The sequence below is a fragment of the Podarcis pityusensis genome (assembly GCF_964106645.2).
Source record: "Podarcis pityusensis genome assembly, chromosome: 5".
NCBI classification, from domain to species: domain Eukaryota; kingdom Metazoa; phylum Chordata; class Lepidosauria; order Squamata; family Lacertidae; genus Podarcis; species Podarcis pityusensis.
This window is the reverse complement of record NC_138032.1, coordinates 51,451,601-51,465,272: the sequence shown is the minus strand read 5'-3', so window position 1 is coordinate 51,465,272 and position 13,672 is coordinate 51,451,601. Positions and strand designations below refer to the sequence as shown.

The 13,672-nt window shown below is 43.2% G+C and overlaps 1 protein-coding gene across 1 annotated transcript in view; it reads left to right on the top strand.

Annotated features, from left to right (window-relative positions):
- Positions 1-3,691: 3,691 nt before the first annotated feature.
- GFRA1 (GDNF family receptor alpha 1) overlaps positions 3,692-13,672 on the top strand; it is a 197,204-nt gene continuing 187,223 nt past the window's right edge. Inside the window, exons 1-3 of the mRNA XM_081006021.1 lie at positions 3,692-5,297; positions 6,518-6,820; positions 8,403-8,486. Of these exons, the coding sequence (XP_080862147.1) occupies positions 5,258-5,297; positions 6,518-6,820; positions 8,403-8,486 (427 nt within the window). The 5' untranslated portion in view covers positions 3,692-5,257. The remainder of the gene's footprint in view (positions 5,298-6,517; positions 6,821-8,402; positions 8,487-13,672) is intronic.

The window sequence follows — 13,672 nt, the reverse complement described above, 5'->3', positions numbered from 1 at the left end:
TCTTTGCAAACGCCACAACATCTGTAAATATTAAGCTGACTTGAGTTTTGCTATAAGTGCAAAGGGGACAAAATCTGGAATTTTAGCCTAATTTGCATTTTTGTTAGACTTTTTGGGGATCTCTATATAAGTAGCAATTGTGTGAAAACAACGAACAGCTCTCTGCTTGAACCATCTGTCATGAAGTTGTGACATATGTTAGCTTTGTCTATTCAGCAGCCAAGTGAAAATTGATACACTGAACTAGTATTTGGCTCAAATTATTGCATATCTGAATATATATCATAACTGCATGCTTGCGCATACATCTCTAAGCCTCATGAAATTTGCAAGAGATCTGTCATTCATGGAAAATTCAGCATATTTTATGTGTAGTTCTGCATATAAGCCAAATGCACACAATAGCTTGCAGTACTGTTCTCTGGGCTCCTTGTACTCTTCAGGCCAGGCTGGCTATTGTGGAGCCCTTGATAGGTTGTGGACCACAACTTCTATCAGCCCCAGCCAGCATGACCAGTAGTCTAGGATGATGGGAGCTGTAGTGCAGCAACATTTGGAGTGCACCATGTTGGCTGATTTTGTCTTGATTTGACAGTCAAATATTATGCATGCTCACTCAAAAAGAAGTTTCACTGTATTCAGTGGGGTTCAGTCCCTAGGAATGGTGATTAGCAAGGGTGCCAACTTGAATAAAATATTGAGGGGGGGGGGTAGGAAAGCCCTGCCCCACATAATCACAAGACATGGAGTATGCACACCATTTGAATAGCAGTGCCCATCAACTGGGGTGGGGGGCTCAAATATTTTATGGTGGGGCACCTTACAGTCTAGTAAGAGGTCCCATTGACTTCAGTGGGCCTACTCTCAGATAAGTGGATACAGAATTGCTGCCTTAGTAGGTAATAACAAAGCTCTTCTGAATAGTCACTTTTCCTCTAAAAGGGGTATGTGTGTTCTCTAACACGCCCAGGGCCAGATTTAGATGAAGAGAGGCCCTAGGCTACTCCACTTGTGAGGCCCTTCCCCACCCCCACCCTCACAACTAGAAGAAAATGGAAGAGTGTTATAAACAATATTGAGTGAAGCCAAGGATGATGACGGGTATTTAAAATTCTGCAATTCACAATTTCTCCTCTAAAGGACATAAGATATTATTGTTAAATACCATGGTGATTTTTAAAAATGCATAAAATTAACACTGAAAAACTTTTGCAATAACTGAACTTTGGGCAGGCCGGGTATTCCTATTATATACCTGGTGGGATTGACAAGGCATCTGACCCTCACCTGAATCTCATAGCTCTCCTGACAAGTGCTTTGGTCTGCAGCCACAGTGTGGAAATAAAGGATGAGATTGCCCACCAGATACCAGGCACTCTACTATTCAAATTAGGCCCCAGTGTTTTTGTTACAACCCCCTTCTCAATTAAGTAATCAATTTTAATCTATAATTTAAATTCTCAAAACTTTCTTATTCTTAATTTGAGCAAGTAAACTACTGCTCTTACTTCATTACAAACAGTATTTCTACGTGTAACACACTTGCAATTAACCAACTAGAAGGATTACTGTTAATAGCAACAGTTTTCCTATAACTTGATATTATTGCTGGATAGTTTTGATGAACTGCAAAAGCATTTTTAGTTTGCTTTCTGTTGCCACTCTGGAACTTTTCTTTATTAGTGCCACTTTGTTTCGTACGATTCCTTGCAAATGAAGGAAAACAACTTTTCTGCTTGTATATGTTGATAATATAATTTTGGTTACTGAGGACAAACAAGATTATACAAAAACAAGATTGGGTGCAGTCCTGGCCAAGGACATAGGCATCCTGACTGTGACAAAGGTGACCTGTGTGCTTGCTTGCTTAACAGCTGTTGGGAACTTCAAGGTCCCTGCTCTCCCTTCTTATGGTCTTTGTACTGGACCTGGAGACTCCAATAGAGAGCATTCCATGTCAAAAAGGAGGGCAAGTGGGCACCCTATCAAATGACAGGGCAGGAGCTACATGGAGCAGGGCCTTTTCACTTGTGGTGCCCATTGTATGCCTTGCTCTTCCAATACCTGCTCTCTTTTGGCCTGTATTTTGGAGCTTTATAATTTAGGAAAACTTTGGAAGAACTGGTTGACAAGTCATCAGTCGCTGATGTATGAGCGGATTTTATTTGCTGCTATTCTGGGCTTCCGGTGCACCAGGGTTTACACCAGTGTAATATAGTTGGCCAGGGTGCCAGAAGGGATACAATTTAGAGCTTTCTCCATTATCTGCACAGCATGGGGTGTTCAGTCCACAGTGCAAAGGCTGAGCTAAAGCATTCCCTGCTGGTTACCTGCTTTCAGCAATAGGGGTCGCTGTTTGGTAGTACCTAATTGGTTAGCTGTCAGATTCTAGAGCTCCCTATTGGTGGTTCTTAGGTAATTCACAAAATACAGAGTCCATTCATAAAACACAGTGTTCATTCATAAAGCAGTAACATAAATCTCCATTGCTACATACTGGGTGTTTATTTCAGCGGTTGAACGTACCGGTTTATGGCCATGCTGTAGTGTAGTGCTTATGCGACTGTCAGTAAAAGCTGGCTGGGCTCATTGTCTCAGGGCTTGCGGGGGGGGGGGGGAGGTGACAAAACTGATTTCCAATAAGTGCCCTCCCTTTATTTCCATAACAAGTCTTTGAGTCTGTACCCTAAATAGTAACACCAGGGGCCTAGAAGGTGCAGGGCTTGTCAGTCCAACCCCTGCACAGTTTCATCAGGGCTGACCTTAAGGCAGTTGGAGCAATTTGGCCAAATTGGGCTCTGGGTGCTGCTCCCAAGGGGGCACCTGCACCAGGGCAATCTAGATGGATTTTATTTATATCTATAAGATTTTGCAGACTTTGGCTGTGAAATGGAGCCCTACAAAAAAAAAAATTGAAGTTGCTCCTCACTGCTTCAAATTGGGCCCCACTGGCTAGCCCTGAGTCTCATAGTTGCTGGGCCTGAGTTGCCCTGCCCTTGCATGAAGTTTTGGGTTTACAATTTTGGGAGAGGGAAGACTGTGGCACTGGGGAGAGGGCAGGCTGGTGAGGCCCCCTAGACTTAGAGGCCCAAGTTGCCCTGCCTTTGCATGAAGTCTTGGGTTTGCAATTTTGGGAGAGGGGAGACCCCCTAGATTTAGACGCCCTAGGCTTCAGCCTTCTTAGCCTATGCATAAATCCGGCACTGATCATGCCTTTATAAATGGCATTTGCTTGCTTTCTATAATCGCTTGCACTGGGTGCTATAACTAGATTTTAAAAACCCCTAGTGGTTTTAATATGATAAAATCTTCGATAATAAAAAACGTGTTAGTGCTTTGCTGTTTAACGGGTAGCTTTAACTGTGTGGCATTAACCAAACATTTGGTATCAACAGCCGCAGTAAATTAAAGCTAGTGGGAGTTTTATCCTTGAAAGGAGGGAAAGGTAATGTTGCAAAACCTTCACTAGAGCATTTCTTTTTGGCGAATCCCCTGCGTGATTTCCTCATAGCCCAGGGCTGAGAGGAATTGCCACTTCTTTGAAGTCTTCCTATCAGTAACAATGATCGAGGCTTCTGAGGCGCGCGAGGAGTTGAGAGACGCCCCTCCCTCATGCGGCGTCGATCCAGACTGCTGCTCCTTCCCCGGCGCGAACCGGGAAGGCGGCGTGTTTCCGTGCGCCTGAGCGCGTCCCCCCAAGCACAAGCACGAGGACCCCCGAAAGGCGAGGCGGCCTAAAAGTTTCTATCCGAGGCAAGTTGGGGAAGGGAAGCGAAGAGGCAGGCGCTGCTGCTGGGCAGTACTTTGAAAACTGCAGGCCTCCGGTCGAAACTTAAGTCACCTTTCCAAAATGGACACCCACCACCTTGGTTTGTTACGAAAGATTCCTTCAGGTTTTGCTTGCGGAAGAGTTCAAGCTCATTCCGAGACGACATTGCTAAAGAGCTACCCTAGTTGGGTCGTTTTTTAAAAAAATAAAAAATCCCGCCCACTTCCACGTGCGAAGAAAAGCGTGCATTGTGGCGCTTTCCTTTGGCCATAAAGAGCGCCAAATGCGTCGTTGAACGCAGATTTGGGAGCTTGCTGCGAGGGCGAGAGAGAGGAAAAAAACTTTGGGGAAGGCAGGTTGGGTGAAGTTGCCCGCCGCGTTTGCGTTCAAAAGAGGGCGACCCTATGGACATTTATGTCTCCAGAGAAGCAAGTCCCATTGAGCTCATTGGGTTTACATGCAGGTGAGCGACGCCAGGACTGCAGCGCTGCCTTAAGCTGGGCGAACGGCGACACCCGGGCGCGCGGCTGCACCTGCTGGAAGAGCCTCCTCCGCCGTCCCTTTCCGCGGGATCAATAGCTCCGTCTGCTTGCTGCGTGCGCCTCGTTCTCCAACAGAGGGGGCAACGTGAGCTCAGAAGAAAACCCCGGCAGCGATACAAAAGGCGTCTCGGAGGGTTTACCAAGCGCAGTCTCTCCCGCTCCTCTGTGTCTCCCCCCTCCACGCCGCCGTTCAATGAGGTGATGGGCAAAGCTAACTAGAAACATTTCTAAAAGCGCCTGCGGACTCGAGGAGGTGTAAACTCCGTCAGGAAAGAGACGGGAAGGGGTGGTGGTGGAGGAGGAGGAGAGGAGGAGGCGCAATCGGGCCAGCCCGGAGCCGCACAGACACCATGATGAGTTGGAGTCGCCTGTAAAGGAGAAGGAAAAGCGGATTTGGCGGAGTGATCGTGTGTGGCCGCGGGACTGGGGACAAGCGGCTGGATATTGATTGCTTTCTACCCCCTCTCTTGTGTTTTTTTTTGTGTGTGCCTCTTTCTTGGAGTCGCTCCCCGGGGGCGAAAAAGTGCCTCCCCTCCCTAAGAGGCAGGCGAAAGCTGCTCTTGTGTGTCGCACTCGCGCGCTCCCCCGGCGTGAGTCCCCCTTTCTCCCCCTCCCTCCCTCCCTCCCTCTTGCTCTTTCCCCTCATTGAGAAAAACACACTCCTGTTTTCCAAGATGCTGGGATGTAAGATCTGAGAGGAGAGCCTTCGTCTTTTTCTTCTCCCTTTCCTCTTTTTCTTCTTGCAGAGCAGCCGCTCTTGCTGGTACTGGTGCTGTTGGACGGAGAGGACAGAGGCGGGCGGGGTGGGGGATTTTTCTCGGGAATTCCGTGGATATGAACTTGGGGGCTTTGGAACCGCGCTGGTTTGGAATATCGACGTGCTGATCGCCTCTTGGAGTGGCAGAAACCGAGCGCACTTGGGGACGACGACCGGCAAAAGAGCAAGATGTCTCTGGCCACCTTATACTTCGTTTTGCCCTTAATGGGTAAGTGTCTGGTGTTTTCAGGCTCGGGCGGGTAGCGGGGGAAGGGGGGCTCTGTAAAGTCCAAGGCTTTGCTTTTGTGGGGATCTGAGATGTGTGTGGACCGCCGTCTGCCAGCCTGCTCTTTAAAGAGGGTTCCCTGAAGTTTTCTGTAGTTTTTAAATCACCGCTTTGGCAAACATCCTTTGACAGGGACAGAGTGCTCATCAAAAGATCAGAGGAGATCTCAACTATCTGTTAGCAAGTTGGAAGGGAAACTTTCAAACCATCTCAACCTTGGCAACTTGCTGAGAAGGGAAGTGGGGACGTTTATGCATGAGATGGATGGTTGCATCTTCTGTTGGGGAAAATGCTTTATGCCACAAATCTGCCCTGTTTTGACAATAGGCATGATGTACAAATGTGTGTGTGCATGCCTGTGTTTCCATAAGCGAGAAAAGAAATACGGTAAGGAGAGGAACTGGGGTGGCTAAGATCTGCTTTGACTGCTTCAGTGAAAAGTCCTGGATGGAGAGCAATACAGGAACAAAACCCTTGTCAATTTGTACCTTTCCTGTAGAAAGTATAGTAATCACAGCCTTTTAAAGAGATCTCTCTCTCCTAGCTGTTCACGACTGTCATTAAAATCACAGCAAACCCTTTGTGAAAACTGAGAGCAAGCACTTAACCCACTGTTGCTGCTCTCAGCAGCGCATGAAGGAGAAGAGCATTGAATTGAGAGAGGGAGTAGCTCTTTTACTACACAAGTGAACCCCTGTGGTTTGTCTTGTAAATTGAAGTAATCTGGGAATTCCTGGTCTGGCTGTAGTTAATCCAATAAAATTAAACGAACACTTTTCTGGAAATAACGTAAAGTCCAAGATCCAGGTGTAGCAAAAATTCAGTTACGTTCCCAAACACTTTTGATGCTGGAGAAACTGGCTGGAGGGAGAACCTCTCTGTATGTTCTATTGGGGCATTCATTTTGTAGGGATGCAGTTTTAAGTACTTGATTTGTAGGGTGGGGGGTAGGGAAGGAAGCTGGATTTTCTGTTGGGAAGCTCTGTTTCCCTCCTCCTCTACTATGCTTGACGGGGGAGGAAAGGGAGCTCGAGTAAAGCATTCACTCCCTTGCTTTCCCCAGTACAATTATTTATGTCCTTTCAGAGTCCCTCCTAAGTTGGCATCTCTGTCTACGCACAGCCTCAAATGTGTTTTCTTCTCCTCCTTCTCTTTGAATGTAGAAGTCCTCTTGTCCGCAGAAGTGAGCGGGCTGCTTGGAGGGGAACGCCTGGATTGTGTGAAAGCCAGCGACCAGTGCCTCAGGGAGCAGAGCTGCAGCACGAAATACAGGACACTGAGGCAGTGCGTGGCAGGCAAAGAGAGCAACTTCAGTCGGGCGACAGGCCTGGAGGCAAAGGACGAGTGCAAGAGCGCCATGGAGGCTCTCAAGCAGAAATCTCTCTACAATTGCCGCTGCAAGAGAGGCATGAAGAAGGAGAAAAATTGCCTACGTATTTACTGGAGCATGTACCAAAGCTTACAGGGTACGTTACAAAACACTGAACCATTCCACACTCCCCCCCCACTTTCTGATTAGCATGGGGTTCCCCACCTCTGCCCCTCTGATCTACCATGAGCTGACCTTGTAATTCTTGTTGTGTTCTAAGGACCTTTTCCAGCCACCCAGGCAGAGCAGCTGTTGCTGCTGCAGTCGCCTGTTGTTGGGAAATGCAGGATAAAAGATTTCCTCCAGGGGGACTCAGCTGACCTTTGTAAACTGAAGTCAAAAGATTGGGGCATTAGGTACTTTACTTCTCTACCCCAAAGGTTCCTCAGCACTTGTTAATGAGATCAAACTTCACAGGGTTGAGGGGTCACTCCTCACCCACTGTGTCAAACTGTAATTAATTGTTTCCTAACTGACCCGAAAAGTTACACAGGGTCTTCATTTTAAAAGCGGCCTCCTTTCCGCTTGTGTACTTACATAAGCATATGGCTTGTAGGATTGTAGATACTTTAGGGAAAAGGGTCCAGATGAAGAGAACCTACTAATTGTTCACTGTTTAGAGTATTGAACTTGATAAAATGTTCATTGATTCCTGATGCAGCAAGACAATACAGTATTGGAATCTGACTCTGTTGATTTGGGAATTTAAGACCCAGTTCTGTTGTCCTTGATATGTTTTATAATATCTCTTCTAAAGCTTCCACACCTGTGGCACCTAATTGAAATCAATATTTTAGTCAATGACAACACTGAATAATTTAATGACTTTGGATTTATTGGTTTTAGCTTTCACACTAAATTATACCTATTACTGGCTAGTCTCTACTGGATATTACATCCTCTCACTTTTAAAGGAGAGTGGCTGCTTTTACTGGGCACATCTGTACCGAAGTAAGTCCCAGTGAGTTCAATGGGGCTTACTCCCAGGTAATTATGTGTAAGATTGTAGCATTTGATTCAGTTTCATTGGTTCCCCTTGTTCCAAGTAAGGGAAGATAATATCTAAATGCAAAGTAAGTCACAACTCTGGATATATGGGAATTTACTTAATAGTCTTATAATCACACCACACCACAAAACTTCCCTCCGCTTGTATCACTTGAAATCAGGGTTATTTCAGGTAACCACCTGTTCCATAATCATTCCATGTCATGGTGGAGGAGGAAGAGGAGCTATTGGCAAAATACTTCTCTCCTGAAGCTTCTGTAATGTGAAAGAAACCAGATTTTAACACTAGCTTCTTAAGAATAAGTGATATAGGATGGGAATGAAAAAAGACCTTCCCTCATTATTTTAGACTATATGCTGGGGTGATGCAGCATGATGCTATTTAGCATTTGTCTTCACTACAGCCACAGTAGGGAGGAGATAGTTCTGTGGAAGCTATCTTTCTATGGTAGAATCACTAACCCTACAGCAAAGGGTACAAGAAGATGGGGCAGGCCTAGGTTTTGGAGAAAGGGCCTGGGGAGGAAGTGGTGACCCAGTTGGGGCAAATAAGTAGTGGCTGGTTGGATTTGTATGTTGAGCTTTATAGGCTGGAACTTCTGGTTGTATTGAGGTTTCAGAAGGCAATAAACATGAGAGAAAAACAAAGCATTTTTTTTCATTGTCCTTAGGGAATGACTTGCTTGAAGAGTCGCCTTATGAACCAGTTAACAGCAGATTATCAGACATATTCAGGCTAGCACCAATTGTATCAGGTAAATGGATTTATGTTTCTTTTTCTGAACTGTGAGCTACTAGCTAACTTTCAAAATTGCTTGTGAGGTTGTTTAATAATGTATTTCCTTCCATTTCAAAATGAGCACAACTGGTTCTGTAGTAAATGTAAGTTACAGTCTGGGTACCTATGGAAAAACCATATGGGCCTACTGTACCACGAATTCTACTTTCACACATGGTACAGTCCTACACAGGTTTCATTGGATGTTCAACTCGATTGTGTATAATGGGGGTTGATTGTAAGTGTGTTTAGGATTATAGCCCAAGATTGCAATCCTAAATGCATTTAGTTGTGTGTGAGCCCCACTGAAAGCATTGGGACTTATGTCCAAGTAGAAATGTATAGGATTGCAAATGTATTGATGTGAGCTCAATCACTGTTTGTCCATTATAAATGCCTGACTCTTTAATAGACAGACTGGGCGAGATTGCATTTGCCTATCTCATCTCTGGATGACTGCAGCATCAAGTGATCACATCAGTTTGTGAAACAGTCATCCCAGACCAAATACCACATACAGAGCATTCAGATCATCTGACATCAACTCAAATACAGTCCATACATTAATTTGTGAATCACCAAGTACTAAGACATCCCAGTGATGAATACGTATTGTGTATGAATAAGATATGTGTCACTGGTATTTATTGGAAATTATGTTTTACTTTTTGTTCAGCATAAGTAGCTATTGTTAGACTGCTGCATGCAGTGTATAAATGATCAATACTTCTTGTAACCTTGCATTTTTTACTTCTTATATTGTGTTATTGGGCAAAAGAAGTGGTGGGGGGGGGAGGCTAAGTACACCTGCAGGTGGCAATCTAATTCTCTGCCTCCAGAATTTACAGTGCAACACCTGGTGGTTAACGTGGCCTGTGTAGATTACCTCGTTTGACACTTAAGCACTTAAGGCAAATGAAATAATTCCCTATCACTTCTGGGAGAGGAAGAAATGAGTGTCTCCTTTATAATGATTTTTTAAAACTGCTTGCATAAATGATTCGTTTTCTCGTTGTTCTTTCAGCAGCTTTGCTTTCAAAAGTCTCTCCTTGTATGATAATCATTAACAAGTCTAGTACTTTCTCTTTTATGGAATGGGACTGGATGCATTTGTGCTTCCAAATTTAAATTACATTTCTTGTGGATAAGAAATATTTACTGACACCATATATTTTAGGCATTGCCATAATCTTGCAGTCTGTTACATTCAACTATAGAATTCACTTTATCCACAATATAGGACATTTCTGTTGAAAACTGGTAATACAGTACCTGAGATACCAGCCAATATAACATTTGCATGTTTGCACTTAAACTCACTGCTCAGTTCCTTGGTGAAGACAGGAACTGTGTTGGCTAGACTGTGAAATGGTGGGGAGGGAGGAGAGACCTAAAATATTAGAGTAGCAGAGTGCCAGGATAAATGGTGTAGAGAGGAAATGGTTTCTTGAAGGCTTTCCAAATAAGTAATATATGACAATTTCATCTGAATAGGCCAATGCAAACTTTGCAAAGTGAGCTCTTAATGTTCCTTTAAATCAATTTAAGATCAATGTTTATCTGCCTTTTAAAATTAATTTGATCAGAACATAAGCTTCTTTTCTGCCTCAGTTCTGATTTCTTTTTCTTTTTTAGCAAAATGGGAAGGAGTGGGTTGGAGGTGTTTTATTTAGGTGTTAGATTCCTGGAACTTGGTGCAACAGTGATTATAACTGATAAGTATGATCTACTTAGGCAAATTGGATCTGTTCAGTATTCCTCAGTCTGGTATTTCCACACATTCAGTAGAAGTTAGAGATGTGCAGGATTAGTTTTGGAAAGAATCACGAAGAAGTTTCATTAGCTTAAGCTTTTTGATGAATGTGTGTGTTATGTCTTGTTTGTGTGTGTGTGTGTGTGAGAGAGAGATAGAGAGGTGTGTTCATTTTCTCAAAATCGAAGGCATAAATAATATTGCTTGAAGAATGTGGTTGATTTTTCCAGTAATAAATCTATATTTATCAGTTTGGAATAAAATTATTGTAAATCTGCTTCCTTTCTTGTACACATATATAATTAGTTCATGCAGTGTATTTTCTACTTCACATAATTTAGTTATTGTTGACAACTTCCAGTATCTGGTGCACCATATCTTTGCTCTAGCCATGATATTTCATATTAACTCTTGGTTTGCCAAAGGCACAGTTTTTGTTGAAGGTCAATAAAAGCACCAAAGGAGCTAAATGAAGTTTAATATCTACTATTTTTTCACTTTTTATAACAATAATTTTCCAGAATTTCTGTGCTAATTCACTTGACCGCAGCATATGAAGATAAGTGTCTTTTTATACTTCCAACTATAACCTGGTTATAAAGCTATTCTAACAGATTGGTAGTATTGAACAGCAGTAGATACCTCTTAATTATACTTTACTGTGCAGCTAAGGTTAAATTATCAAACCCTTGCATGTACTGTACTCTTTCCACTTCACTGCCTATTTAACCAGGGTACCAGAATTTTTGTGCTGTATTCTCTGATTTTGATTTTTGCTGATCTGATTAGCAAACTTGCTTAAGGCAGGGCTTATATCTGCTCTTCTGCCAAACCTGGTCAGTGTTTACATATTAAGCATACTTCAGACAATGCTTTCTCTTGTTTGGGTTATATATAAGTATAACTGAGGTCAGATGTTGTCCCTTTTATAAGACAACAATTTTGTGTGCCTTCTGTGTAGCTTTTCCTTACTGTGCTCAGAACAAGCTTCTTAATAATTTATTTGATGCAATTTGGGAACTATCCATAACTGTCTTTTGGAACAATTGTGGAGTGAACAGTAGACTGATGAAAATGAATTGTTCACTCTTCTTACTTAGTGCATGCTTCTTTAATAAATGCAAGTTATGATTTTCCGGTGTCAGATATATGATGAGCTTAGCAGTTCTCATACTTGTGTGCGTGTGTGTGTGTATTGTTTTTTACTGACTGCGTGGTTGCTTTAGCTGTAGTCGTAAGTGTATGCTGCTGCAGTTGAAAGGCACATTGTGCTAAGCAAATAGGGCACAGTTATGCAGCTTTTGATTTTAGAAATTATTTACTTTTCCATGTGGAGGGATATAGTTGGTAAGAGTGAAGGAGGCTGGACTGTGCAGACTGCTTTTATATTAATGTGGAAGGGGACAACAGCATTTACACCAGCCCTCCCCAACCTAGTTCCCTCCAGATGTTTTGAACTACAACTTCCATAATCCCTGACCATGGATCCAAATCATCTAGGCTGTGGAAACATCTAGAATGGGGAAGGTTGTGTAAAGTAGGGGTGTTGAGGTATTTTTGGACTACAGCTTCTGTCATCCTTGACCATTTGTTGTGCTGGCTAGGGCTGATGGGGATTGTAGCAAACAACATCTGGAGGGACTTTGAATTAGTTCTGAGACTTTAGAGTCAAGTCCTACAAATGTGTGGTAAAGTTGTTGTTTTTAAACCTGAACAGTCTTTCAAATATAGAATTCTAGAATTTTGTGTTTGAATGGACATGTTGTGGAAGGAAGTGGGGTATAGCTAGGTGTTGTGGAGAAATGGCCTCCTTTAATATGTCCTCTCATAACTTTTATCCTGCATCTACCTGAAATACCAGGCCAATGCTTGAAACACGACTTGTCTGCCATCCTTTCCATTATCCTGTCTACGGACCACATGACCTCTGAATTAAGGATTTTCAAGCTGTGCAGAACTAGACCCCAACTTACTTAATTCTTGTCTTCAGAATTTGGATATGCAGCAGTAAAGTACCAGGAGTTATCTTCCAAGTATACTTCAAATTAGATAGAATATTTCTCCTTTTTACCAAGAAAACCACACACTGAATGTCCTTTATTATTACTTTATTGAATTTATATACCGCCCTATACCTGGAGGTCTCAGGGCAGTTCTCAGGAGCTGCAGTAGGTCTGTTTCCTTTAGTGTGGTCATGATACTTCTGTGAATGGATAAGGCACATGAGTCTTGCAAATTATTATTATGATTATTTATTAAATTTCTATACCACCCTATACCTGCAGGTCTTATGTGTTGGTCTTTCCCACCTGATCACCACTGGGCCAGAAGGGATAGCTGTGTGGGGAAAAAGCCGTGTGATCTGTCCCATTCATGTAAAGACTTTCTACACATACAATCCCCAGTGGCAAAAAATAGCGCCAAGTGGCTTCATGCTGCTGTGGATGTGAGAGGAGAGGGCTTTTAAATTCACCCCATTTTATTCTGGTACATTAATTTCAATACTTACTGCCAACAATCTGGCAGTCCTGCTGAAGACTTCTATTAATGAAAACAAACCAATAAGTAATGTCAGCAAGGGATATCCAGGTAGACTTCCCCTTAGGCATAGGCTTCTTAGATAGCTCGATCAGCTCAAACTGTACTTGCATGTAAATTTGGCAATGGCTGCTTGGTATCCTGACCAGTTTTGCTTGGACCCAGTTGACAGGCATGGCATAAACATAGGCAGAAATGCACATGACTTGTGCCCGCTGCTCTACCAGAGCTTTTGCCGCATGAATGAACTGTCAGTCTGAACCTTTATAGCAGGACTGCAGCTCCCATCATCTGTTACCATTGGTCAAACTTCATCTCGAAGGCAGCAGATTAGCGCCTGCAAGGCAGCAACCCTGCTTTATTGGCAATAATTGCTTACTGTGGTGGTCCCTGACTATTTAACTGTAGTGAGGAAAATAATGGCAATTAGGTATAAGTTTGGGTTTTTCTGTCCTACTGAATGTTGGATGGCAGCTGCAAGACTCATTTGGGAAGGAATTTTTATGCATAGCGACCAGAGACTTTTGAGTATCGTTTGCAGTGGCTGATGCAGCATGAAATTGAACAGGCCCACTGAGTGGGTGCGCACACACCTGTACACATTTCTAGATCAGAGGCAGCGTCCAGTGGATCAACTTCTGATACAAGTGTGAAATGAAATAATCAGAAATACAGAGGTGGGTTGTAGATGGTGCTGTGAATTAAAAATGAAGATATATTCATCTACTTTCGTATTGCTTTTATACAATTGTGCTGGGATATTGTGTGATAACAGTTGGGGGTGGGTGGTTTAGAATGCAGGAGTCAGAGCTGTATTTTCATTGTCAAAAATTTATTCTGGAAACTTGATATGGTGGGGAGCTTGCTCTTAC